Source organism: Canis aureus, chromosome 2 (genome assembly GCF_053574225.1).
Source record: "Canis aureus isolate CA01 chromosome 2, VMU_Caureus_v.1.0, whole genome shotgun sequence".
NCBI classification, from domain to species: Eukaryota; Metazoa; Chordata; class Mammalia; order Carnivora; family Canidae; genus Canis; species Canis aureus.
This window is the reverse complement of record NC_135612.1, coordinates 25,642,521-25,667,327: the sequence shown is the minus strand read 5'-3', so window position 1 is coordinate 25,667,327 and position 24,807 is coordinate 25,642,521. Positions and strand designations below refer to the sequence as shown.

General features: G+C 37.3%; 1 protein-coding gene across 17 annotated transcripts in view; it reads left to right on the top strand.

Moving 5' to 3' along the window:
• ATG10 (autophagy related 10) overlaps positions 1–24,807 on the top strand; it is a 221,747-nt gene that overhangs the window by 117,376 nt on the left and 79,564 nt on the right. For all 17 annotated transcript variants that reach the window (XR_013361884.1, XR_013361879.1, XM_077866184.1 and 14 more), the window contains one exon: positions 18,393–18,531. Coding sequence is in view for 15 of the 17 variants with exons in the window: in XM_077866184.1 (XP_077722310.1) it covers positions 18,393–18,531 (139 nt within the window). In the remaining 2 variants the exon portion in view is untranslated. The remainder of the gene's footprint in view (positions 1–18,392; positions 18,532–24,807) is intronic.

Genomic DNA, 24,807 nt, shown 5'->3' with positions numbered 1-24,807 from the left:
GAGAAATTCAAGTAGAGTCCACATAGATGATGGAACCTGCTGCAGGGTTTAGCTCACAACCCTGACATCACAACCTGAGCTGAAACTGAGTAGGGTACTTAACTGACTATGCCACCCAGGTGCCCCTGGATTATTCTTCTTAAAGTAAAGCACCTATTACTCTACCACCCAGCCAATAATAACAACAATAGTCTAACATTATTATTTTCTTACATGCTAAGTAATATCCTCGATGTTTTACATGGACTTTTTCATTTAGATCACCTTTTTAAAAATACTGAGATCTTTATTGATATTCATATGTTAAAATCTTTACTTTTGAGTTGGGTTTTGATGTTCCTGGGGTAGTTTTTGAAGATGCAGAGTTTAAGTATTTGAAATGGAGATTTTAAGGCTATTCAACATGATGGACTATGGTAAAGAGAGGCCTCCAAGAATCCTGGTGAATAAAAATACTCATATAGCTGAAAAGCATTACTAAGAACTATAGCTGCCATTCCATAATAAGCCCAGGTCACAGAGGCTTGTACATAAAAACAAAATAATTGCAAAATTTCATTGTTAAGGGGTTTTCATCAAGCATTAGACTGATAATCGGTGAAGATATTTGAGGACAGAGCCAAAATTTAATAAGGAGGAAGCTTGTGTTCTCATGGTGAAGGGAGACTATTCTTGCACAGACATGGGTTAGGCAAAGTTTCAGCTGATGAGTGCAGTGGTGGTTACAGATGAGAGGGGTGAGTTATTCCTTCTGGGTATGTGGGTTATGATCCCCTTTTAAATATTGATAACTGCCTATTATGAATTTCCTCAAGCAGTTCTTATATATTTCCTCCATGTGCATAATTTCTGTTTTTTCTCTCCTTTATCTTTTTATATCAGAGTTTTGGGGACTATATTTTGGCAATAGTATAATTGGAGAATAGCAGCACAAAACTTTTTGTGTTCACTTTTGTTTAGTTTTAGTCTAGCTCTCACTTTTGATTGCTTTTTGCCTTATTTTAAAAAAGATGTATTTACTTATTTTAATATGAAAGAGACAAAGTGCTTGAATGGGAGGCAGGACAGAGGGAGAGGGAGAGAGAGAAACCCAAACTGTCTCCCAGCTGAGCACAGAGCCCGATTCTAAGGCTCCATTTCATGATCCTGAGACCATGACCTGAGCCTAAATCAAGAGTTGGGGGCCACTCAGTGCCCCAACTGCTTTTAGAGTTTTTACCATAGTATGATTGATTGTCTTTCTCTTTCCTTCCATCCTCCTTCTTCTTCCTATGCTTTCTCTCTTTTATATGTCTTAATCATTTCCTTTTCTCTCTTTTATATGTCTTAATCTGATAATTGATTAGAAATTCATTCAGTGACTTTTGTTTAAGGAGGTCAACATGCTTCTATCTATACTACTTTGTGAATGCTCAAGACAAATCTACAGAAAGGTAGAAGGCACCAAAAAACTATATTCCCACAAGCCTTGAGCTCAAAGTATTTTGGAATTCAGATTTTGGGGATTTTAGTAAAGTAATATAATTTTATAAAAGTAAATTCTGTGTTATGTTACATGCCCACTAGTGTCTTATGGGCAACAATATTAATATTTCTTTAAGCAATATTCATACAAATAGAATAAATAATATGTCTCAGGTAAGAATTTGCCACCAAATGAGTTTTGGTGCCAAATTTATGAAGAAACATATTTTAGTTTTTAAAAATATTTTATTTATTTATTCATGAGAGACACAGAGAGACAGGGGCAGAGACACAGGCAGAAGGAGAAGCAGACTCCATGCAGGGAGCCTGACGTGGGACTCGATCCCGGGACTCCAGGATCACAGCCTGGGCTGAAGGCAGGCGCTCAACCGCTGAGCCACCCAGACATCCTGAAGAAACATATTTTTAAAAATTGTAGAGCTTTTTCAATTTGAGAATTATGGAAAAGAGATTGGACACTTGTTGTTGGGCTCTTGCCCAGATCAGCAGTGGTGGTCATCAGCCTCGCCCATATCTCCATGCCATTTACTGTTCCTGTGTGCTCAGTGTGTATTGCACACACGTGTAACTCTGAGGGCATTCTGTGGCAACAAGGGCATATTCTGCTCCATTGTGAGGCAGCCCTGCCATCCCAGCAGTTAGCACACCAAAGCAGTCCTCAATCTGTAACAGATTAAGTGTTGGTGAATACACATCCCAACTTCTGGAACTCCTTTGGGTGGGTAGAAAGTATTCCATAGTCTGTCAGAGGTTTCCAGTGCGAATGAGCCCCCAGTGCCTGCAGTATAATCTGCTTACTAATGTACCCTGTATTGCTTTTCCCCCATCCTACCTCATTCCTCACTCTTACTGGTACTCCTGAAATCATTCATCAAATAGATTGCTTGCATTCAAACCCTCCTCTCAAGTTCTACTCTGGGAGGAGTAACTCACTCTAAGACATGGACCCCAAACACAGCCAGTTTTTTGGATTAAAGAAGAATGTTCTTGCAGACTTCCATGAAGTTTTTGGACACTGTTTTTCATGTTTTTAAATTTCATTACTTAGAGTTGGGGGATCTTACTGGAGTAAGAGAAACAGGTTACCAGTTTATAACTGATATGTAGATGTTCACACACACCTTTAGATGCATATTCTCCTGGCTTGAAGATGTTTAAGGCACAAAGAAGTTGATGTCTAATGGCTAATTCTCTGGCTGATGCCTGGTGAGGTGGTAGGGTGATTTGGTGTGGAGAAGCAATCTCAGATTTCATCATGTTGGTTGTAAGGCTGAGGTTCACCCTTTGTTATTTATTGCTGTAAATGATTTTGTGTTCACTTTCTTGCAAGTGAATTGCTTGAATTAAAAGTTGAAGTTCTTGATACAAGTCTAAATCCATTTTTTTTTACAAAAGTGAAATTCATTTATAATGGAACTGAAATCATTAATTACGTTGTAGCTCCTTATCTTTTTTATGATACACGTATTGCTGTGAGTATAGTGCTCTAAAACATCTGCTCAATAGTCCGTTATAGCAGCACAAGAATGCTTTTACGTGAATGCAATAAAGTAGCAGATGCTTTTTAACGACAACTTCCCAATTCATTTAGGAAACAAGTCAGTTCTGGATTTGGTTTTTCTTCCAAGTGTGGCAACTGTGCAGGCAAATGATTCCAAAGAGGTTAGAATTGACAAATCAAGTCACTCTGTATAATTTTCTAGGGTTCTGCAAGTTAGTCTAAAAGCCTTATCTAACAGCACTTTAATAAAATTTGCATTTTTCCCACTATGCAAATAATGCTTTACCATTATAAGTAACCAGGAAAATGCATTAATTCAGTATTACCAGTTTAAGCTTCTTTTATTTTCTGATTTGGAAACTTCTGTTGAAAGGTGATTTATCATTGCCATTACAAATAGAAAAAGTGGTTGAATGCACAGGCTTGATATCGGGGAGACATGGGGATCCAGCAATTAGAAGTCAAATGTTTGTAGTTCCTTCTAGGAGCAGTTTCTGTTGCCTGAAAGAGAGATAGTGAGACACTGGTGATGCCCACATGCCCCTTTGCATGGTCACTGACGGGGCTGGCATTCTCAGTACACTAGGCAGTCATCCAGAGTGTTCTAAAGGGTGCTAGAGAAGCCACCACTGCCCCCAGCTCCCCATGTCGTGTTCTCTATTACAGAAACTTTATGGTGAGTGGTGCTTCATTAAGATTTTCCTGTTCAGGGAAACTTCTCTTCAAAGGCAAAGACTCTTTGTTGGATTAAAATGCCTAGCTTGTAACATTTACTGTTGGTAAATTTATCAGGTTTTTTTTATTTTTTTATTTTTTGCTCTGGAGATCATATCAGAAGGGAGGAGTTTGGAAGCATTGTGCCAAAAGAGGAAAACAAAGCCATGAATAACTGAATGTAGAGGATGACAAGGATAAATTATGCCTTCTTTATGTTTTGTTTAACAATGGTCTGAATGACTGGCATAGCGTTTTTTAAGTGGATATGTGCACCCCAGTGAGTTTGCAGAAACAGTTCACTGAAATGTAAGAAATAACATTTGAACTACTATTTATATTTACTTTTACTTATTTATTTTTTTAATGATGCTTTGCTAATATGTAAGCATGGCCTCATGCTGAATCTTCACACAGTTCATGTGTCAGAAGACCAGGGGTCACATGTTACTCAAGGCATCGAAAGGCACAAGGGGAGCCAGACGATAGGAAGGAGCCAATAGTGGTGCCTTCACTCCTTCAGATCTTTGTCACACACTTCAGTTTTTTGTGGCCTAGACTTACCAGGATGATACCATCCAATTTCAGTTAACCCAGTTCCTACTGGTCAGACTGGGGGCTTTACAGATTCCTGCAAAGAAACCCTAATGTACAAAAAAATGGCAATGTGTAAAGATATATAATCAGATCCTTCAAAAAATTAGCTGTCCAAATTTGAAACTAAGACTACTTCAGATAAGATTTTTATTTACTGTTGTTAAGGATGACTCTCAACCTGTCTCTGTGTTGTACCTGCCGATAGTATGAAGCTCGCTATGTTGATTAGCAACTCATTGAAAAGCATCCAGAACATGAAGACAAACCTCTTATAACTGGAGAAGGAGATTGAAATGCCAGTGTCATGGTTTACTAAACACAGCCAGTGATATACAGTAGCTGCCCTTGTTTGCTGTTTGCTTTGTCTGGTTTTCATCAACCAATGGTCCCGAAGCAGATGATCCTCCTGACAGATCCTCAGAAGGTCAGTAGTAGCCTAATCCTATGTCACAGTGCCTAAGTCATTACCTCACTTCATCTCATCACATAGGGCTTTTATCATTTCCTGTCATCACAGGAGTACAGTAAAATATGATACTTTAAGACAGGGACACCATGTTCATATAAACTTTATTATAGTGTATTGTTATATTTATTCAATTTTATTATTAGTTATTATTGTTAAGCTTTAACTGTGCCTAATTTATAAGTTAAGCTTTATCATAAGTATGTATGTATAGGAGAAAACTCTATAGAGTGTATAGGATTCAAATACTATCTGTGGTTTCAGGCATCCACTGGGTGGTCTTGGAGCATATCAGATTGTTCTTATCAAAATATTACTGGCAAAAAGGTATCTGCACCATTAATAAAATGACTATATTTTTCTGTAACATTTTATTTATTGTGTTGATCATACTTTGGGCTCTTTGTTCATATGCAGATTAGAACAAGATTCTTCATGAAGAGAAAGGCCCTTCAGAGTCAGTCTTGAGTTAAGGCTATGCCCCCGGTGCTGGGCAGAGAGGCAGGACTGCTGGGCAGGCAAGAGCTGGGCATTTGGTGTGTGGCTGTCTGATTGTCCCGAACCATGATCAGGACTGGCTCCCGGGCCTCACTGCTCAAGAGCTGGGAGCCCAGTGAAAGGCAGGCAGCAGTGTGCTCATTTGCATGCTATTTACATGTGTGACCATTTTGGTGCTTTTTCAAAGCGTACGTTAAAATCGACTCTATGACTTTATTTAGCCATAGCCACTGGCCCAGAAAGCTGAGTGCAAAATGGGCAAGAAGCCCAAAGAAGAGGTGAGAACAGGGTGCCAGTGAAGGTTCTTTGGTGCTCAGAGCAAAGAGCAGGTGGGAAAGCTCCTTCTACCAGTGCTCAGATTATCACCTAACTAAAACAGCTAATAGAAAAACAGTTCTTCAAATTTGTTTTTTAAGTTGTTCAATTGTAGTTTTATGATGTACATAATGTATATGGAAATACATGTTCATAATTGATCAGAAGGTAAATATGCACAGTTTAAAGATGAGTGCTTACTTACATTTTTTGATTCCTGGAGTCACAATTAAAAAAAAAAAATATACCGCCCTCTGATTTTTGGAATGGAAATGGCAACAGAAAGTTTACACTTATTCCATTCATTTATTTCATTTAACAGGTATTGATCGTATGTCTGTTATTTGCCTGGTACGGTTCAGGATGCCTGGGATACCTGAGTGAATAAGACAGGCATAAGCCCTGCCCTCGAGGCACTCGCATCCTAGGCTGTGTGTGTACCGTGGCAGAGGCAGCCTTTCTCTGACCCTAGACCAGAGAAGGGCCCAGGGGCTCTCTTACATTCTTAGAGCATTGGCAGCACTTTAATGAAATAATTATAATCCCTCTGGTTATAAGCTCTTTTGAGAACACAGGCCATGTCTGTTTTGTTCACCAGCCTCTCTCCAGTGGCAGCACCATGCCCAGCACATAATAGCTGCTTAGTAATTGCTAGAGAATGAATGTGTAATGCTCTGTTCACACACATTGTGCACACATATGCACATGTATGTGAGTATGTGCAAAGCTGAGAAGGAATTGTACAGGACATTGTCAATCAGAAGCCGTTGCTGAGGGCAGGAGGACACTAGTAAACGGAATGAAGTGTGCAAGGTGATCCTTTAGTGGGCTGCAAGAAGAGCTTGTGAGAAAGAAGCTTGGATTGTTAGAGGTTACAGAGGTGACATATTCTAGATGATAAGGAGTCTGGTGAATGTGGATGAAAAAACTGCTCCCAAAAATCCATCTGGTTGGATGGTATGGTCATTGAACTAAAAATAAACCTTGGGAAACAGTGATTGGGATATTTAAGAGGTCTGCACTACATAAATTGGCTTATACTTCAAAGAGCTGAAACAAAAAAGGTTAGAATCTCACACACTGAATTTATAGATGTGTAAAATTATATGCACTCTGGGGACTGCGCATTTTCTCTAGTAGCACTTATTATGATGATAATTTCATTGTTATTTGTGTGATTGTTTAACATATTTCTTCCCTTTAGGGCACAGTGTCTGTTGTTCGGCCCTCTGTTCCCAGATCCTAGGACAGTCTCTGGATCAAGGGTTGTCAAACTAATGCCTGCTTGCCTATTTTTGTACAGCTCACAAGCTAAGAATGGTTTTTACATTTTTATATGGTTGAAAAAGAATCAAAAGAGTGGTGTTTCATGACACATTAAAATTATATGAAATTTAAATTTTAGTGTCCATAAATAACGTTTTATTGGAACAAAGCCACGCTCAATTTACATATTGTCTAGGCTGCCTTTGTGCTACGATGGCAGAGTCGAGTGGTTTTGACAGAGACATGTGGCGCACAAAGCTGAAAATATTTACTATCTGGCTCTTTAAGAAAATGTTTGCTGACCCTTGGTCTAGAACACAGAAGATATCCTATAACATTTGATGATGAATGAATGAATAAATTAATCTGTACATCTACTATGTGTCAGATAGTTTTACACTCTATCTTGTTTAATATACTTCAAACAAGGGAAAAGTGGGAGAAAAGTGACTTCATTTAATAAGTAGGGAGCTTGAGACTCAGAGGAATTAAGTGATCTATCTATCCAGTGAGAGGCAGAGCCAGGAACCGAATCTAGGTTTAACTCCAAATTCCATGCCCTTTTCTTTTCTTTTCTTTTTTTTTAATTCCATGCCCTTTTCCACACTTGATTATGCTATGTTTCTATAATATCTGGCTGTTTTTATCTGAGATTTTGAGTGTATTCTCACACCCCAGTAGAAAGAGGAGGACTTTTATTGTGCTCTCATTGATGCTGAAATAGTATTATTTAAAAGTAACACTATGGGGGTGCCTGGGTGGCTCTGTCAGTTAAGTGTGCGACTTTTGATTTTGGTTCAGGTCACGATCTCAGGGTCGTGAGATTGAGCCCCACATTGGGCTTCGTGCTCGTGCTCTGTGCAGAGTCTGCTTGGGATTCCGTCTCTCCCTCTTTCTCTGCCCCTCCCCTGCTTGCTCATGTGCTCGCTCTCTCTCGTTCTTGTTCTTTCTTTAATAAATAAATTCTAAAAATTTTTTTTAAATAAAAAAAATCAAAGTCACACCACGACTTGTCCTGGCACAAGTACAGTGCCTGGCATCTGGTAGGTACCTGTAGAACTCTTTAAGGGATTCTCCTGGTAAAAAAGTCAACAAGCAAACAAATGAAGCCATATTTGCATCCACTTAACTGTCACAGTCCTGAGGAAGTAGAGGTTAGCTGCTGGCTTACTCGAAGGTCCTTGAGACCAGTTCTCTGCTCATTCCTCCATATGCTGTTTCTCGTGCATGCGGTGCGAGGGCCCCCCATGTGTAGGGTGCACAACACTCTCCAAGTACTGCAGTGCTTGCCTTTTGGTCTGTTTATCAAGACCTTATCATTTTCATTCTTTGGCAGTGAAATTTACCCATTTCTGGAGTTGAGTATAGAAGTTTATTCATATGCTGAAGGAATTTGCAGTTTATTCATCAAGACATTTAAAAGTCTCACTTGTTTAAATTAGGGTAGCGCTATCTCTGCTTTCATAAATGATTTCAGCCAAACTTCAGCCTATTGGATTCAATTAGCATCATTCTTTTAAGGCTCAGAATTTATCCCCACAGGAAATCCAATGTAACATTCTAAGATAGAAAAAAAAAAAATAGAAAAGGGGGAAAGTTCACCAAATGGAGATAAAGCTTCTTTGATAAGGTCTGCTGTCTACTTATATAAGTACAACACGATCAAATTAAAGAAAGCCTTGAGATAGGATTTGTAGGGGTGTGCAAACTGGGGTCTATGGGCCATACCTTGTTTTTGTAAATAAAGTTTCACTGTGTATGGTCCTTTTGTTTACATGCTGCTGCTAATGGCTAGTTATTTGCTACAGTGGCAGAGACCTATGTTCCAAAAAGCCTAAATTATTTACTCTCTGGCTCTTTAAGAAAACGTTTGAGACTTCTGGAATTAGAGATATAAGAAAAATGAGAAGAACTGGGATTGTTTAATGTGGGAAAGAGAAATCTGAAGACAATACACTGGTTCATAATTTTGTGAGGATATTATATAAAAGATGACTCTTGTTTCTAATTCTCTGTGAGGATAAATCTAGTGGAAACTGATTTACCCTGTAGCACAGGGAAGGATTTTCTGGCTCTGGTTTTAAAACAGAATGGCTTATAAGGCAAATCTTTCACATTAATGGTTACATGCATAGTGCAAAACTTACTTCATTTTGGCACCCCAAATTCTACTAGTAAAGATTGCTTTTGATTAGGACTTTTAGCTACAGATCTACAACTGAATGTAACAGGAGTACCATACAAAGCCATTAATGGCCATTGATAGTTTAGCGAGAATTAATCAATTCAAAGGAAAAAGAGAAAATAAAGGATTTGGAGGCGGGAGTAGGAGGACATAAGGGAAAAAGCCAGGGTCTCTGTCCCTTGAGTGGAGGTGATGAGCTGATGATGTCTTAGGTTAACAGAGGTGCATGGGTTCCCACTGAGAGGAGACCACTGAGATAGCGATTCTCCTGAAGACATCGATGAGTAGCCACTCAAGGCAACGCTGGTTAATGCATAGCCCAACACCAAGGCTTTCTTGACACTACAATCCCATAGACTACAAAAGTAAAGCATCTTGAAGTGGACCTCTCATGTATATGTGAAGCAAGTCTTTCTAGAATGGCTTGCTGCCCACTTGCATTAGCATCATCTGGAACATTGTAAACAAGGCAGATGCTTAAGTACCATCCCAGAAGTATTGAGTTCAAAAGCAGAAGTTTGGGGATGGAGCCCAAGAATACAAATGTTTAATATTCCCTACCTGTCCCCCTGCCCCTGCCCATCTGATGGTCTTTGCAGAGTGGAAAAAAACCTTGAAAAAATGTAAACTGATGCTGGTTTTTCTTATATAACAAGCAAAGGGGAATTCCGAACAGAATCACATTTGACTGATTCTGAAGCTCAGAATACCAGGTAAAATTCTATTCATCTTTCTTCAGCTAGTCATGATTTCCCCAAGGAATGTCAGATTTTAAAATCCCTTATCCTGCTAACTCTTTTGCTTTTAGCTGCTCAGGAATCCTAAAAAGTAGATGACAAGAACCAAACTTTTCTTTTAAAAACTCCTTCTGATTTTTTCCTCAGAAAACAACCCTTTTTGTATATTGTTCTCACGGAAGGGCTAATTGCCACTGGCATATGATAGGTGCTATTAAGCATTATTACTGTTCCCTCCCACCAGGGGAGCTGTGTTGTCTGGCATGGAATCTAAGAGGCAGCCTCTTCCACAGTCTGCCTGTACTCATCTGATTTGCTAGGTGTCCGACTCTAGAAGCTGCCCTGCTATCTCCTGCACCATCCTAAAGGAAACAGGGCCTAAGAAGCACAAGGGGGCCAGCTGTAAACATTCAGAAAACTGCCAGATGTGCTTTGGCTGGTTTCTGTGTCACCTCCCTCCTGTCTTGCCCTTGAGCATGCCAGGCTGCAGAGGAGGATTTAATCCCGCACAGGAGACAGATTCTTTTTCTCAGTGGGAACCCACATTGGCCATGCTGATGCTAATTCTCTCCCTTCTGAGGAAGCTGGGAGAGCAAAGAATCATGGGTGTTTTCTTTCTTTCTTTCTTTCTTTCTTTCTTTCTTTCTTTCTTTCTTTCTTTCTTTCTTTCTTTCTTTCTTTCTTTCTTCTTTCTTCTTTCTTCTTTCTTCTTTCTTTTTCTTTCTATCAGGAATAGTAGTGATAATATTCCTGGGAACATTATCCCAGAAGGAGCATCACTGAGATGCTGTCCTTGGGGTCATCTTGGTGACCACCCTTTGTTGTTTCGATGTCACCTGAGGACTGTAAGACACACGTCTGCCTTGTGTTGAACCCTATTTTATGTACCAGATACTACATTTACAATTGCTGAAAGAATGGCATCACTCGGAAAGGCTCGTGTGACTCATTTACTCAAAAGCCACAGAGATCATGAAAAAATTCATTCTAGGAGTCAAGATAATGAAAACACCCCACCGTAAAACATGTGGAACCAAAAAAGGTCTGCTTCTGCTTAGAGTCCCACTTAGGTTATTTTTATATTTAATTCACTTTATAAGTTTTAGTAATTAAAATTATTTTTTAAGGAATTGATTTTTCATTTGTTTGTCAAAAAGCTTTATCAGTCTCTCTCTTTTTTTTAAAGATTTTATTTATTTGAGACAGAGAGAGCATGAGCAGGGGGAGGGGCAGAGGAATAAACAGACTTCCCACTGAGCGTGGCGCCCAGTGTGGGGCTTGATCTCAGGACCCAAGATCATGACGTGACCCTAGCGGCTTAACTGACTGAGCCACCCTGGTGCCCTCCGTCTTTATCACGTATGAAGAGATTAAAAGCTGTTGGCTCAAGAAAATCAAATGAAGTTTGTTACATAGCCCATTTTCCCATTGTTATTAGATGGCTTATGTGTCCACTGATGGACACGGCTGCAGATTGCCTCTGAAGCAGCGCTGCGCCCCTGTCATGCTTTGGCTTCCTGGCTATGATTCTGACCTATTAATGTTAAGTTTGAATTAAAGTCCTGGCTGGTAGAAGATAAATAAATAGATTCTTTTTTTCCTCAAGGGGACATTATGAATAAAGCTTGTTACTTAGGTTTGCTCAGTAATAGTAATAGAGATTTTTAGTGAGAGAAGAAAAGTTTTTCTTTCTTCAATTACTTTTCCCTGTAGGCTAAATAGAGATATGGATCTCATTTCCTAAGTCCCACACACTATTTGGGTTTGATTTCAATAAAATATCTATGAAGTGTCTTCAGCATGATCCCTGTTTAATGGGATTTAGTTGTAAAGCTTAATTCATATCAGATTTTCTAAATGAGAGATCACTGTCAACTTATTGTTAATTGAATTCAATAAAATCAAGGTTTCTATAATTAATGTGAACCACTTAATCTTTTTGTTCCTTGAATGAATGTAATTTTGTAAACACAGGTGTCTTCTGATTTAATGAAATAGCAACATTTTGAGGAAAATAAAGGTATATTTGACTTATTTTTCTAGTAACTCTTAAACCTAATTAAATATACCCAAATCCTTTTTTAAAAACATAATAAAAGGAAAAAATATTAACAGACTTACTCAAAATGTCACTGTTAATTTTATGTTGCCCAGAACATCAGTCCAAATTAAGTATGGTAATAATGAAAAGTGGCATACTATAGTACAAAGAACAATGTTTCAGTGTCTCCACATGGGTTACAGGCCTCCCTGTGCCTCTAACTAGAGGTGACATTACCCATCTTTCTGGGCTTTGTTGTTTGTTTCAAGGTGAGTGTTGGGCCAAATGAAATGATTTAATAAGTCCCTTTCACTGTTAAAGTTCTAAGGTTCCTTATACTGCAACATGGTATCAGAAACCTTTATTAAATATTTTTTGGGAGAATTTAAAATATTAACAAAAGTAGACAGAATGGTATAATAATGAATACCAGTGGACTCATTAAGCAACCCCAACAGCTACCATTCCATGGCCAATCATGCCCCTTCCATACCTCCATCCACTGACCCCTCTCCTGTGTTACTGTAAAGCAAATCCCAGACATTAGCCTGTCTTTATTAACCTGATCCCTCTGCCATCTATATTGTTAGCACCTGAAGTCTTAGACATTCTAATTCATTTTTAACAAGACTCAAATTGCCTCGCTATCTTTCCTTTTCATTTTTTAATAGAAATATTTTAGGTAACTGTAGATTCACATGCAGTAATAAGTAATCAAAAAGATCCCATGTACTTTTACCCAATTTCCCTCAGAGGTAATATCTTGTGAAACTATGGTGTAATATCACAACCAGGATCTTGGCTTTGATACAATCCATTAATCTTAATTGGATTTCCCAGTTTTGCTTGTTTCTCTGTGTGTGTGTGTGTGTACTTGGTCCTATACAATGTTATCACCTGTAGGTTCATGTATCCGCCAGGAGAGTCAAGATACAGAACAGTTCCATCCCCACAAGGATTCCTTATGTTGCTCTCTTGTAATAATAACCCACCTGCCTCCACCCACCCAGAATGCTAATCTGTTCTCTGTTCTTAATTTCTAAAATTATGTCATTTCAAAAATGTTTTATAAATGGAATTATATAGTCTGTAGCTTTTTTGGATTGGCTTTATCACTTGCATAATTCTCAGGAGAGTCACCAGGTCATTGTGTTTATCATTAGTTTGCTCTGGTGAAGAAGTAACAACTAACACCGCAGAAATACAATTATAAGAAAATATTTTGAAAAATTATATGCCAACAAATTGGACAATCTGGAAGAAATTCCTAAAAACATAAAATCTCCCAAAACTGAAGCAGGAAGAAGTAGAAAATTTGAACAGACTGATTACCAGGAATTAAATTGAGCTAGTAATCCAAAAACCCCCAATAAACAAAAAAAGTCCAGGACCAGATGGCTTCACAGGTGAATTCTACCAAACATTTAAAGAAGAGATAATACATATTCTCCTCAAACTATTCTAGAAAATAGAAGAGGAATTCTGTTAGTATTACCTCATAGCAGATGTGATAGTCTATCAGTATTACCCTGATACCAAAGCCAGATAAAGACACCACAAAAAAAAGAGAACTATAGGCTAATATTTCTGATGAACCTAGATGCAAAAATCAACAACAAAATACTAGCAAGGCAAATCCAATAGTACATCAAAAAAAAAATCATTTACCACGATTAAGTGGGATTTATTCCTGGGATGCAAGAATGGTTCAATATTCACAAATCAATCAACCTGATACATCACATCAATAAGAGAAAGGATAAGAAGAACTATATGATTATTTCAATAGATGCAGAAAAAGCATTTGACAAAGTACAATATCCATTCATGACAAAAACCCTCAACAAAGTAGATGTAGAGGGAACATACCTCAACATAATAAAGGCCATATATGAAAAACTACAGCTAATGCCATACTCAGTGGGGAAACACTGAGAGCTTTTCCCCTAAGGTCAGGAACAAGACAAGGATGTCCACTCTCCTCACTTTTATTCAACATAGTACTGCATCCTAGCCACACCAATCAGACAATAAAAAGAAGCAAAAGGGATCCAGATGTGTAAGAAAAAAGTAAGTTTTTCACTATTTCCATATGACATGATACTATTTATAGAAAACTCAAAAGACTCCATCAAATAACTACTAGAACTGATAAAATGAGTTCAGTAAAGTTCAATGAACAAAAATATGTTGCATTCTATACACTAATAATGAAGCCACGAAAGAGAAATTAAGAAAACAACTGTGCTTACATTTGCATCAAAAATGATAAAATATCTAGGAATAAGCTTAATCAAAGAGGTGAAAGATCAGTACTAAAAACTATAAAGCAACAGTGATTAAAGACTATAAAGCAACAGTGATTAAAGAAATTGAAGATGACACAAGAAATGGAAAGACATTCCAACTCATGGGTTGGAAGAGCAAATATTGTTAAAATGTCCATTGTATGTGTGTGCCACGTCTTCCTCATATATTCATCAGTTGATGGTCACTTGGGCTACTTCCATAATTTGGCTTTTGTAAATAAAGCTGTTATTAACATCTGGGTGCATGTATCCCTTTGAATTAGTGTTTTTGTATTCTTTGGGTAAGTACCTAGTAGGGCAATTGCTGAATCATAGAATAGTTCTATTTTTAACTTTCTGAGGAAACTCCATATTGTTTTCCAGAGTGGCTGTACCAGTCTGCATTCCCACCAACAGTGCCAGAGGGTACCCCTTTCTCCACACTCTAAGAAACACCTGTTGTTTCTTGTGTTGTCAATTTTAGCCATTCTGACAGGTGTGAAGTGATATTGTAATTTTGATCAGTGATGTTGAGCATCTTTTCATGTGTCTGTTGGCCATCTGCATGTCTCCTCTGGAAAAATATTTGTTCATGTCCTTTGCCCAGTTTTTGATTGGATGATTTTTTTGGGGGGGTGTTGAGTTTTATAAGTTCTTTATATATTTTAGATACTAATCCTTTATCAGATATGTCATTTGCTGCATATAGCTTCTCTCATTCAGTAGGTTGCCTTTTAGTTTTGCTGGTTGTTTCCATCACTATGCAGTCAGTAGCTTTTTATTTTGATGTAGTCCCAATAGTTTATTTTTACTTTTGTTTCCCTTGCTTCAGGAGACATATCTAGAAAAATTTTGCTATGGCTGATGTCAGAGAAACTAATGACTGTGCTCTCTTTTAGGATTTTTATGGTTTCATGTCTCACATTTAGGTCTTTAAACCATTTTGAGTTTATTTTTGGGTATGATGTAAGAAAGTGGTCTAGTTTCATTCTTTTGCATGTAGTTGTCCAGTTTTCCCAACATTGTTTGTTGAAGATACCATCTTTTTCCCATTGTATATTCTTTCCTCCTTTGTTTAAGATTAACTGACCATGTAGTTGTGGGTGTATTTCTGGGTTTCCATTCTGTTCTATCTGTTCTATTCCTATTCTGTTCTGTGGTCTTTTGTGATTCTACACAAATTTTAGGAATGTTTGTTCTAGTTCTGTGAAAAATGCTATTGATATTTTGATAGGGATTGCATTGAATGTGTAGATTGCTTTGGGTAGATAGATTTTGTTTTCAGGAGGAAGTTAGCAATTTTTTAAAAGTTTTTATTCAAATTCTAGTTAGATAACCTACAGTGTAATATTAGTTTCAGATGTATAATATAGTGATTCAACACTTCCATACAACACCTGGTGCTCATCAGAACAAGTGCACTGCTTAATCCTCATCACCTATTTAAACCATCCACCCACCCACTTCCCTTCTGGTAACCATCAGTTTGTTCTCTATAGTTAAGAATCTGTTCTTAGTTTGCCTTTTTCTTTTTTTTCCTCTTACTCGTTTGTTTTGTTTCTTAAATTCCACATATGAGTGAAATCATATGGTATTTGTGTTTCTCTAACTTATTTCACTTAGCATAATACTCTGTAGCTCCATCCCTGTTGCTGCAAATGTCAAGATTTCATTCTTATGTAATCAGTCAGTTAAGCCTCTGACTCCCGATTTTAGCTCAGATCATGATCTCAGGGTTGTGAGATTGAGCCCCCCTTGGGCTCCTTGTTCAGGAAGGAGTCTACTTAAAATTCTCTCTCTCCCTTCCTTCTGCCCCTCTGCCCCCACTCCCCTTTTGCACACACACATGCACCCTCTCTCTCTTTCTCTAAAAAAAATTCATACACATACATTCCTTGATTTAATTTTTCAGTTTTCATTCATGGACATCTTATCATGTCCTGCCATGGTAGTGCTGTATATTTTGCTGTGTTTTAATGACTTCACTATATTCCATTGCATGACTATGCCATAGTTTGTTGTTTTAACATTTCAATATTGCTAGATATTTTAGATTGATTATAATTTTCTGCTACTACGACTAATATTGCAATACATATCATAGCACATATATCCTAGTACATCTCTTTTTCTGTGGTACAGATTCCTAAAGGGGATATTGTATGAAAGGGTATGTGCATTTTAAAGATCAATCGATAACTGCCAATCCTCAGAAAAATAGTTATCAATTTATATTCCGCAAGAATTTAGGAGAATGTCTTTTCCCATATCCCATAAGTACTTGAACATTATTTGTTTCTAATTTTTGTGTATTTGATGAATTTTTAAATATTTTTTGGTTTTACTTTTTTAAAATATTTATTTATTTATTTTACAGAAAGAGAAAAAGACTGGGAGTAGGGGGTGAGACAGAGAGATAGAGAAAGAAAGAGAGAAGCAGACTCCCTGCTGAGCATGCAGCGACCCGTGACTCAATCACACTATCCTGAGATGATGACTTGAGCCAATATCAAGACCCTTAACTGACTGAGCCATCCAGGCTCCCCTATACTTCATGATTAAATTAATGATGGGTGGATGTATGTGTGTGTATGTGTTTGTTGGCCAAAAAATTCTAAAAGTCTGGAAAAATATACAGTCATCTGTTAAAAATGGTTACATACCTGAGGTATAGAAGTGTGGGGATGAGGGGAATTTATTTCACTTTTTATTTTATGTACTTGTACAGTATTTGCAGTGATTTTTCAAGAGGAGGGGGCAGAGGGAGAGAGAGAATCCTAAGCAGGCTCCACCCTGAGCACAAAGCCCAACACAGGGCTTGATCTCACAACCCCAAGATCATGACCTGAGCTGAAATCAAGAGTCAGATGCTAAACTGACTGAGCCACCCAGGTGCCCCTGCAATGATTTTTTTTTTTTCACAAAGACATACTGCTTTTAATGTTAAAAAGAAAGGAAATTCTAAATGCTAAACAATCTAATCTTTGACCAGAAAGAAAGAATTTGATTTGAAGAACTGCTTCAAAAGGAGATATGGGTAAATTTGCCTAATGAAAATTCAAATAAAAAAATAGAAAAATCTCTTTCTCACTACTGCATTAACTTTCTGTATCTGGAATATATATTCCAGTGATTTCTCTCTGGTTATTTAATTTGTTGTGTTTAATTGATAGTGTTTACTGGAGTTTAGTGAAAACTATTTTGTAAGTATCTTCAGTTGTGATTTATCCAGTGTAATATCTCCCCCAATGAATTGACTGTGAGTGGGGAATTAGTAAAGCAGATACAGATCTGGAGAGTAGTCTGTGGCTTTACTTATCTCCACAGGAAACCTTATTTCATATTGATAAAGTTTGAAATCTTTCCTGTAACTCTTTCCAATTGTTCATTGTTGTTACTGCTTTAATGAGAGGTAGAAATGAGCCAAACCAACCTGCTTTTCTTTTACTTAATTTAATTTCAAAGGAAATTCTTCAACTCAAATAAATGAGTGTGGATGAACCTAGCTTCTGGCTCAACATGTCCAATTAATTGCTTCCAAACATTAAGATAAATTCCTCAGAAACACCCACAAATAATAATAATAAAAAATCCACCAGTAAAGAATGATTAGTGAGAAGTGAACTGGCTATAACCATCTTTGCTTACAAAAACCGTGTTTAAGTTGGCATTAATATTTGCCATCTATTATAAATATCAAGATTTATTGTAGAAATATACCACAGATAGCACAATAATAAAGAAAACAGACTCATATCAGGTTTTGAAATGTACCTAACAAACTCAACCTCTTGCACAATAACTTTCTTATTCAAAATGGAACTGGGAATTGTTCGGCACACAATGAATCATCTTTTGGCAAGTACAATAGAATCTTCAGGGACATTTCACAGCCTCTTGTTCAATTGTTAGGATGTTTTTAGCTTTCACAGGTAGGGAAGAAGGTAGCTTGTATAGCCATCGTCTTGTTGCTAAAATTGTAAAGATTTTTCAGTGTTGCTGTTGCAATAGATCTTTTGCTTTTTTTTTCCCTTCCTGTTTCTTTACCCAGAGCTGCTTTGTCTCTCAAAAACAATCTGGAATTACTTAATGCTAATGTTTTCTGGTTTTACTATTTACCCAGGACTCAAACGTTAAACATTAATGTTGGAAACTCCCTTTTCCTTACCTCATAGTCCTATATTTATTTAACTGTTATTTTGCCAGAAGAAATCCTCCTCTTTCTCTTTCTGTGTTAATGTCCATTTTTAAAAATTTTAACTGATAAACACATTTTATTTTTGCTTTGCTCTTTTTCAGGAGGCTTTAGAATTACCCCTGGATGATTTTGAAAAGACTGAGACCACAACGGGAAGCGAAGTGATTAAATATGAGTATCATGTCTTGTACTCCTGTAGCTACCAAGTGCCTGTGCTTTACTTTAGGGCAAGCTTTTTAGGTAAGACCATGTCGCCTGCTAAATGGAAATTCATAACATTTACATATAAGGCAGAAAGCAGATTTAGAAAATTATTCTTGAGAGAAAAAAAAATAGAGTTAAAAATAAGAAAACTGTGGGTGAGGTAAGGTTTTACCAGTAAATTTTCTCATGCTTTAGAAAGAGTATCAAGACTTCAGAGTGAATGATATCATCCCAGCCTTAAGTCTGATCTTCAGATTCTTGGCCTCCTGCCCAACGTTGACTAAGCCCCCTGGCCCTTTCTCTTTTCCTTAAACAAGTAGGAACAACTTAAAGCTACAATGTTTATGTACTTGTAACTTTACAGTAAAAATTTCTTTCAGTCTTAAGCAATTCTGCTAACTCAAAAGCCCCCATGCTTCCTTCCCCAAATGCTAATAATTATTTTGAGAACTGTTTATCAATTAGTTCAAGCTATATTTAAAAATAGCACTAACATTTCCTTCGGCCATCTATACATCTCCACTGCCGGAGCTTCCTGCCATGCTGTTACTCAACTCATTCCCCTTGCCAAGAAGGTGGAACACCCTGTCTCCTCTGAGGCCTTGGCTAATAAAGCTTATTTAATCAGCAGCCACATGGAGTTCTTACCCTCTAGGGCAGCAGTGACTCCCCTTCTATTCCTCTGACTAAACCGGGTCAGCACTGCAAGGCCTTGCCCCCCTGGGCTTGGGGAGGGAGAGGAACTGCTTCCCCAGCTCACCCCCTACCCTATTTCTCATTTCTCCTTTTCTATCTGGCCTTATCAGCAGCATTTTGCATTTTGAACAGCCTTCTAACTTTTTCTGGATAGCTAAGACATCTGAATTTAGCCAGTGATATTTTATTTTTAATTAAAAAGTAGCTTAAGCTGCTTTGAATGTGTATTTGGTAGATTTAATCACTTGCTGCCTTATATTGTTTAATGGTCTCTAATTTTGCAGTGTTGGCGGTTTAGCAAGCACTTAGGATTTAAAACACAAGAACAAATTCTCATAGACTCCCTGGTGAGAAGATTTTAATCTGAGGTGCAGTTCCTAAGAACTGACAATTTGGGGTAAATTTTCAACATGGGACTTGGGGAATTGAGGACACTGATAGTTACTAATTCACGAACTCTTGCTGCAGATTTATCCATATGATTATTATAGGCCTTAGAAACACTCACTTTATTGTTGTAATTCTCTTTGGTTTGAAGCCCAGAGGTTAAAGGAGGTTTGTTGTCAGTGAACTTTGTTATACTAAAAAGTAGAAGGGGATATATTTGTTTACCATGGGGGAGGGAAATATTTCTCTTGGATTTGGTTTGCAGTGGCTCTACCTAGTATCTTTCTAGATTCAAAGACATATCAAGGCTGCAGGTAGAGGAAATAGGACACTACTTCTTCAATACTGTACTTTCATATAATTAGTATGCACCATAAGCAGTTAATCACCAGAGAAGAGCTCCCAGAGACAAAACAAGTTGTTTAGCTTGTCAGCATTAGGGAATCGGAGGTGTTGAAACATGACTGCTTCTAGCTGGAAGTGGGTCTTGCCTAGGCTGGTAGATGAGCTCATACGTGTACTTTGCTCTTATGTGCCAACAGCTCCCCTTACAGTACAGCACAGTAATTGTTCCTGCAAGTCCAATTATATTTTAATGAAATTTGTAGACTTCCTAAGATCTTTTCTTTATGATGGTTTTCTATTTCTTAAATAATAATAATAATAAACAAATACTCCACTAGCTTTCTTGGATCCTATCTATATACTTGTAAGACACCTTTTATTTATGCTTAATAAAAGAAAACTAAAATGAGCTACTTATTTTATATGGCAGCCTTCCTTGTTCCTCCTTCCCCGTTCTGTGTTGTATGGAATGAGCATTAGGATTTTTCAAATTCCAGAATTCATTTGGTATTTATTCAGGTACATTAAAATATCTAATTTAATTTGTCAAAGCATACTGAATGTTTTCTTGTGGAGAAATATGAAAAATGGTTCTTTCTTTTATCATATCCTAAGAATTTCTTTTCTCTTTTCTACTAACTTAACCTAATGGGTGTTCAAAAAAATGTTTCACCCTTTACTCTAGTCATAATTTTTCATTTATTCCCCTTTTTCTGTGATATCTGATTACTCTGGCTCTCCATCTGTTTGTTAACCAGATCTCTGTCAGTGTGGATTCCTAACATCTTCCTCTTACTCCAGGTCCAGATTTTTCTTTGTCTTATTCTAACAGAGTTCCGACCTAGAAAGAGGATGATTATAAAATTTCTTGCTCAGGGGTCTTTTTTGTTGCTTCAGAAATAGTTCACTTAGCCCTGTTTTTGACAGATATTTAGAATTTCTTTTGCATTTGGTTGTTAGTAAAAATTAGTTGCTCTGCTCTGCATTTTCTTCTGCTACCTTTTTTTTTTTAAGTAAAGCAATTAGTAATAGTAGTTCCCATTTAAATTGACATGATCTTTTCTTTTATCAGCTGGTTTAGATTCTAGAAGAAATATTTATTGTGTTTCTTAAAATACAAATCCATTGGATTGTGATTACTTCTTATTCCTCTATATTGGCCAGTGTCCACCAGGCATATTGTTGCCTAGGATTCAGCTAACATGGCACATGCTTTTGTCACTCCCATGTCATATCATATCACAGCACATCATTTCACATCATATCATATGTAATATCACAGTATTACAGAATTGTTTGTCCCCTATAAAATGGTAAGTGAGAAAATAGAGCTGTAAGGTAAAAAAGAGGGAGGAAGGAAATTAATAGTGAGTACCTACAGCCTACAAAGTAATAAGCCTTACTCATGGCAGTGTGTGTGTGTGTGTGTGTGTGTGTGTGTGAGAGAGAGAGAGAGAGAGAGAGAGAGAGAGAAAGAGAGACAGAGACAGAGAATAATAAGTATGTGACATTTGTTATTTGTCTTATTCATTTTGACACCCACAGTATCAACTGTGATACAGTTTCAGCAAGTATTTATTGAATTAATCAATGATGAGGGATTTCTAACCATTTCTGCATACAACCCAAAGATGGAAACATTGTGATAGTGCCTGATTTTTAAATTGCAGAACTGCTCTGATAGGTTATAAGGAAGATGTACAAGAGTGGTGTTGTTGTCTCCGGGAAACTCAGGACCCAAAACATGTATGTGCCTTTACTCTTTAGTTTGATCCTTCTCATACATTGCAGAAGTGGTTGACTAAGGAAAATGGAAAATCTTGAGTACTCAAAGAGTGGGCATCTAAACTAGCTGAGTAGCTGCTCCACTTCTGTAAACACGTATTTTTGTTGGATCCTTGAAGGCACACAGCCAAATTGTGATAGCATTCTGCTGCTGAGTACCTCTCATTCCTACTACTTGGACGTTTAGGACCTGGGTTCCCTAGGGGGTAACATGGATATAAGAAGAGAAATAAATCCTTTCCTGTATTATTTTTTCCCCTAATTACTTTTGTCATTTGAAATTTGGAAGAAGTAGTGGAACACAATACCATTTGTTACCCAGCAGTGGGTAAGACATAACTACATTCCTGTGAAATAGTAATAAATAGCCTATATTTGGATAGTGCTTAGTAGTTTATGAGTCCATTCTCACAAAATACTGCCATCTTCAGTGCTCACTGTATCCATCCACCCAACTATTTTTGAAGCATGCTATTTTAAAGAAGAGTATTTGTATCATGCAAAAGGCTTTGTCTATTGCCCATGATTCCAGCACCTTTTTATGTCCTATTTTTCCTTTTTGAGAGCTTGGTTTTGGTAAAGGCTGGTGGCAAGTGTTAGGAATGTAGTTAAAACCTTAATTATAAACATAATGTCATAGGGCTTCACCAGAGTCCTAAGCTTACATGGTTTCCCCTTTCATTGCAACTAGAGATTTCTATATTTATTTCAGCTTGAATTCTGATTTATTCCTGCTCTTTCTTCTTTTCCTTTGTTCTCAATCTCTATTGAAAAATAGACCAAGTGGTTCTTCTCATTTTCAAAATATTTAATTCTTTGGCTGACATATGGGTTCTTCTTGGGAACTGTTTTGACATATTTCTTTAATTAGTCAGAAGAGCTGCTTTTGAATAGGGAAGGAAACATTTCTTCCATTCAGCAACTGAATGTCTGTTCTTTCTGGAGATCCATTCTATTATTGGCCCAGGAAGTAATAGTATAGAACTAAAAACGTAACCCAGATATTTCACGTGGAAGATTTGTCCACTTGTTATATGCCCAAAGGATGCTCATGGAGGAACAGAGAGAAAGAAATCGCCAAAAAATAATGATCTCTCAAAGGCAAACCATGATAAAGGCTAGCAAAAAAGTAAGAATAATGGAAAGTTTGGACTTAAGCAGTGTATAAAACATCAAGGAAGGGGAAGAAGAGGCTTGTTCAACATGATCTGGAACAAGAAGTCTTTAGAGTACATAGAAAAGAATGACAGGAAAACAGAAAGATGGAGTTGGAGAAGTTGGAGAATAAAAGTAAAATGTCCAAGGCTCTGTCCAACAACTTGCAAGAGAAGGTTACAGGTTGGCTTTTCTGAAAAGGCTGGGAAAAGCAATGGGGATGAGGAGAGTGAGTGCCAAGCTGTAGGGCTGAAGAGAGCATGGCATATTTGGCAAACAGTGCGAGGCCAGTTTGGAGTAAAGGTTTCCCGAAGATTAACTGGAAGAAATGTTTGGAAAAATACGTTGAGGTCAAATTATGAAAGAGATAATAGATTGGAAGGGTTGCCAGCACAGTGAGAGTTAAGGCAGCTTGTTGAACAGGAAAGAAAATATGGATTAGAAAGGTACTTAAAGATTGGAGCAAAATGATTCTAGTTAATTATTACAATGAGCAGAACATTGAAAATGATTTGACAGATAATTTAGAGTCTTATTTTTACTGTAGAGAATCTTTAAGAAAGTTCAAATGTGCCACATTTACTTATATAAAGTTATAAAGCTATGATAATGGAATGGAACACGAATTTTGGTAGATTTAAAAGAGATTCTAGGAAATAAAATGAGATTTAAGAGCAAACAGTGAAAGTTATTCAGAAAAATAATGAAAAGTTATTTGATTAATACAAAGATATTCAGATTGAAAACTCCAAACATTTGAGAAAATTTAATAAGAATTATTTGTTGAACCATGTAAATACTTGATATAGTATGGAAAGTTAGGATGCTTGTTTAAAACATATGATGGGGGGATCCCTGGGTGGCTCAGCGGTTTAGCGCCTGCCTTTGCCCGGGGCGTGCCATCCTGGAGTCTCGGGATCGAGTTCCGCGTCGGGCTCCCTGCATGGAGTCTGCTTTCCCTCTGCCTGTGTCTCTGCCTCTCTCTCTATGTCTATCATGAATAAATAAATTAAAAAAAAATAAAACATGATGGGAATAGAATCCCATTGAAAAATCATGCCCGGTTTTAAAAATGTTTTAAAGAAAAAAATGCTAGAGAAGTGTGAAACAAAACTACAGGGAGAACTAATTAGCCAAAATACTTACTCTAACCTGTGTTAGTACAAAATACCATATATACAAAAAGCAACAGATTTTAAGTGGATCCAAGGGCCAGAAGAGGACATGAAAAGGTAAATTTATTTTCTTACCTTCAATAGACTATATTTTAGCTTTCTTAGATAGAGTAAGGAAGAAACATTTCTTTGCTTAAGGAAGAAACATTTCTTTGCTTACTCTTGGCAAAATGGTTCGTATTTTGGAAAGAAGAAACATTTCTTTGCTTACTCTTGGCAGAATGGTTCCTATTTGAAACATCCATGGGGCGCCTGGGTGACTCCGTTGGTTAAGCATCTGCCTTTGGTTCAGATCATGATCCCAGGGTCCTGAGACTGAGCCCTGTCCTGACTCCCTGCTCAGTGGGGATTCTGCTTCTCCCTCTGACTCTCCCCTCCTTGTGCTCTCTCTCAAATAAATAAAATGTTTTTTAAAAAAGAGAAACATCCATTAAAATATACATGAGTGCCTACTGTGTGCACAGCACAGAAATTCATTAGCCTGTTTTCTAAATCTGGTGAAAAATAACACTGCTCACCTTGAAACTAGGTTATTGCTTTTCTCCTTCTTTAAAGTCGTCAAAGCACAGCTCTTTAAGTTTATGTATTATGTGCTATGCTTAGAAGGTAGAGGATCCTCTGGGGAGAGGATCAAATTAGATTGATACACAAGGTACTGCTATAGGCATAGTAGGTCCAAGTTCTGGAGGTACTGAGTTTTTTTTTTTTTTTAAGATTTTATTTATTTATTCATGAGAGAGAGAGAGAGAGAGAGAGAGGCAGAGACACA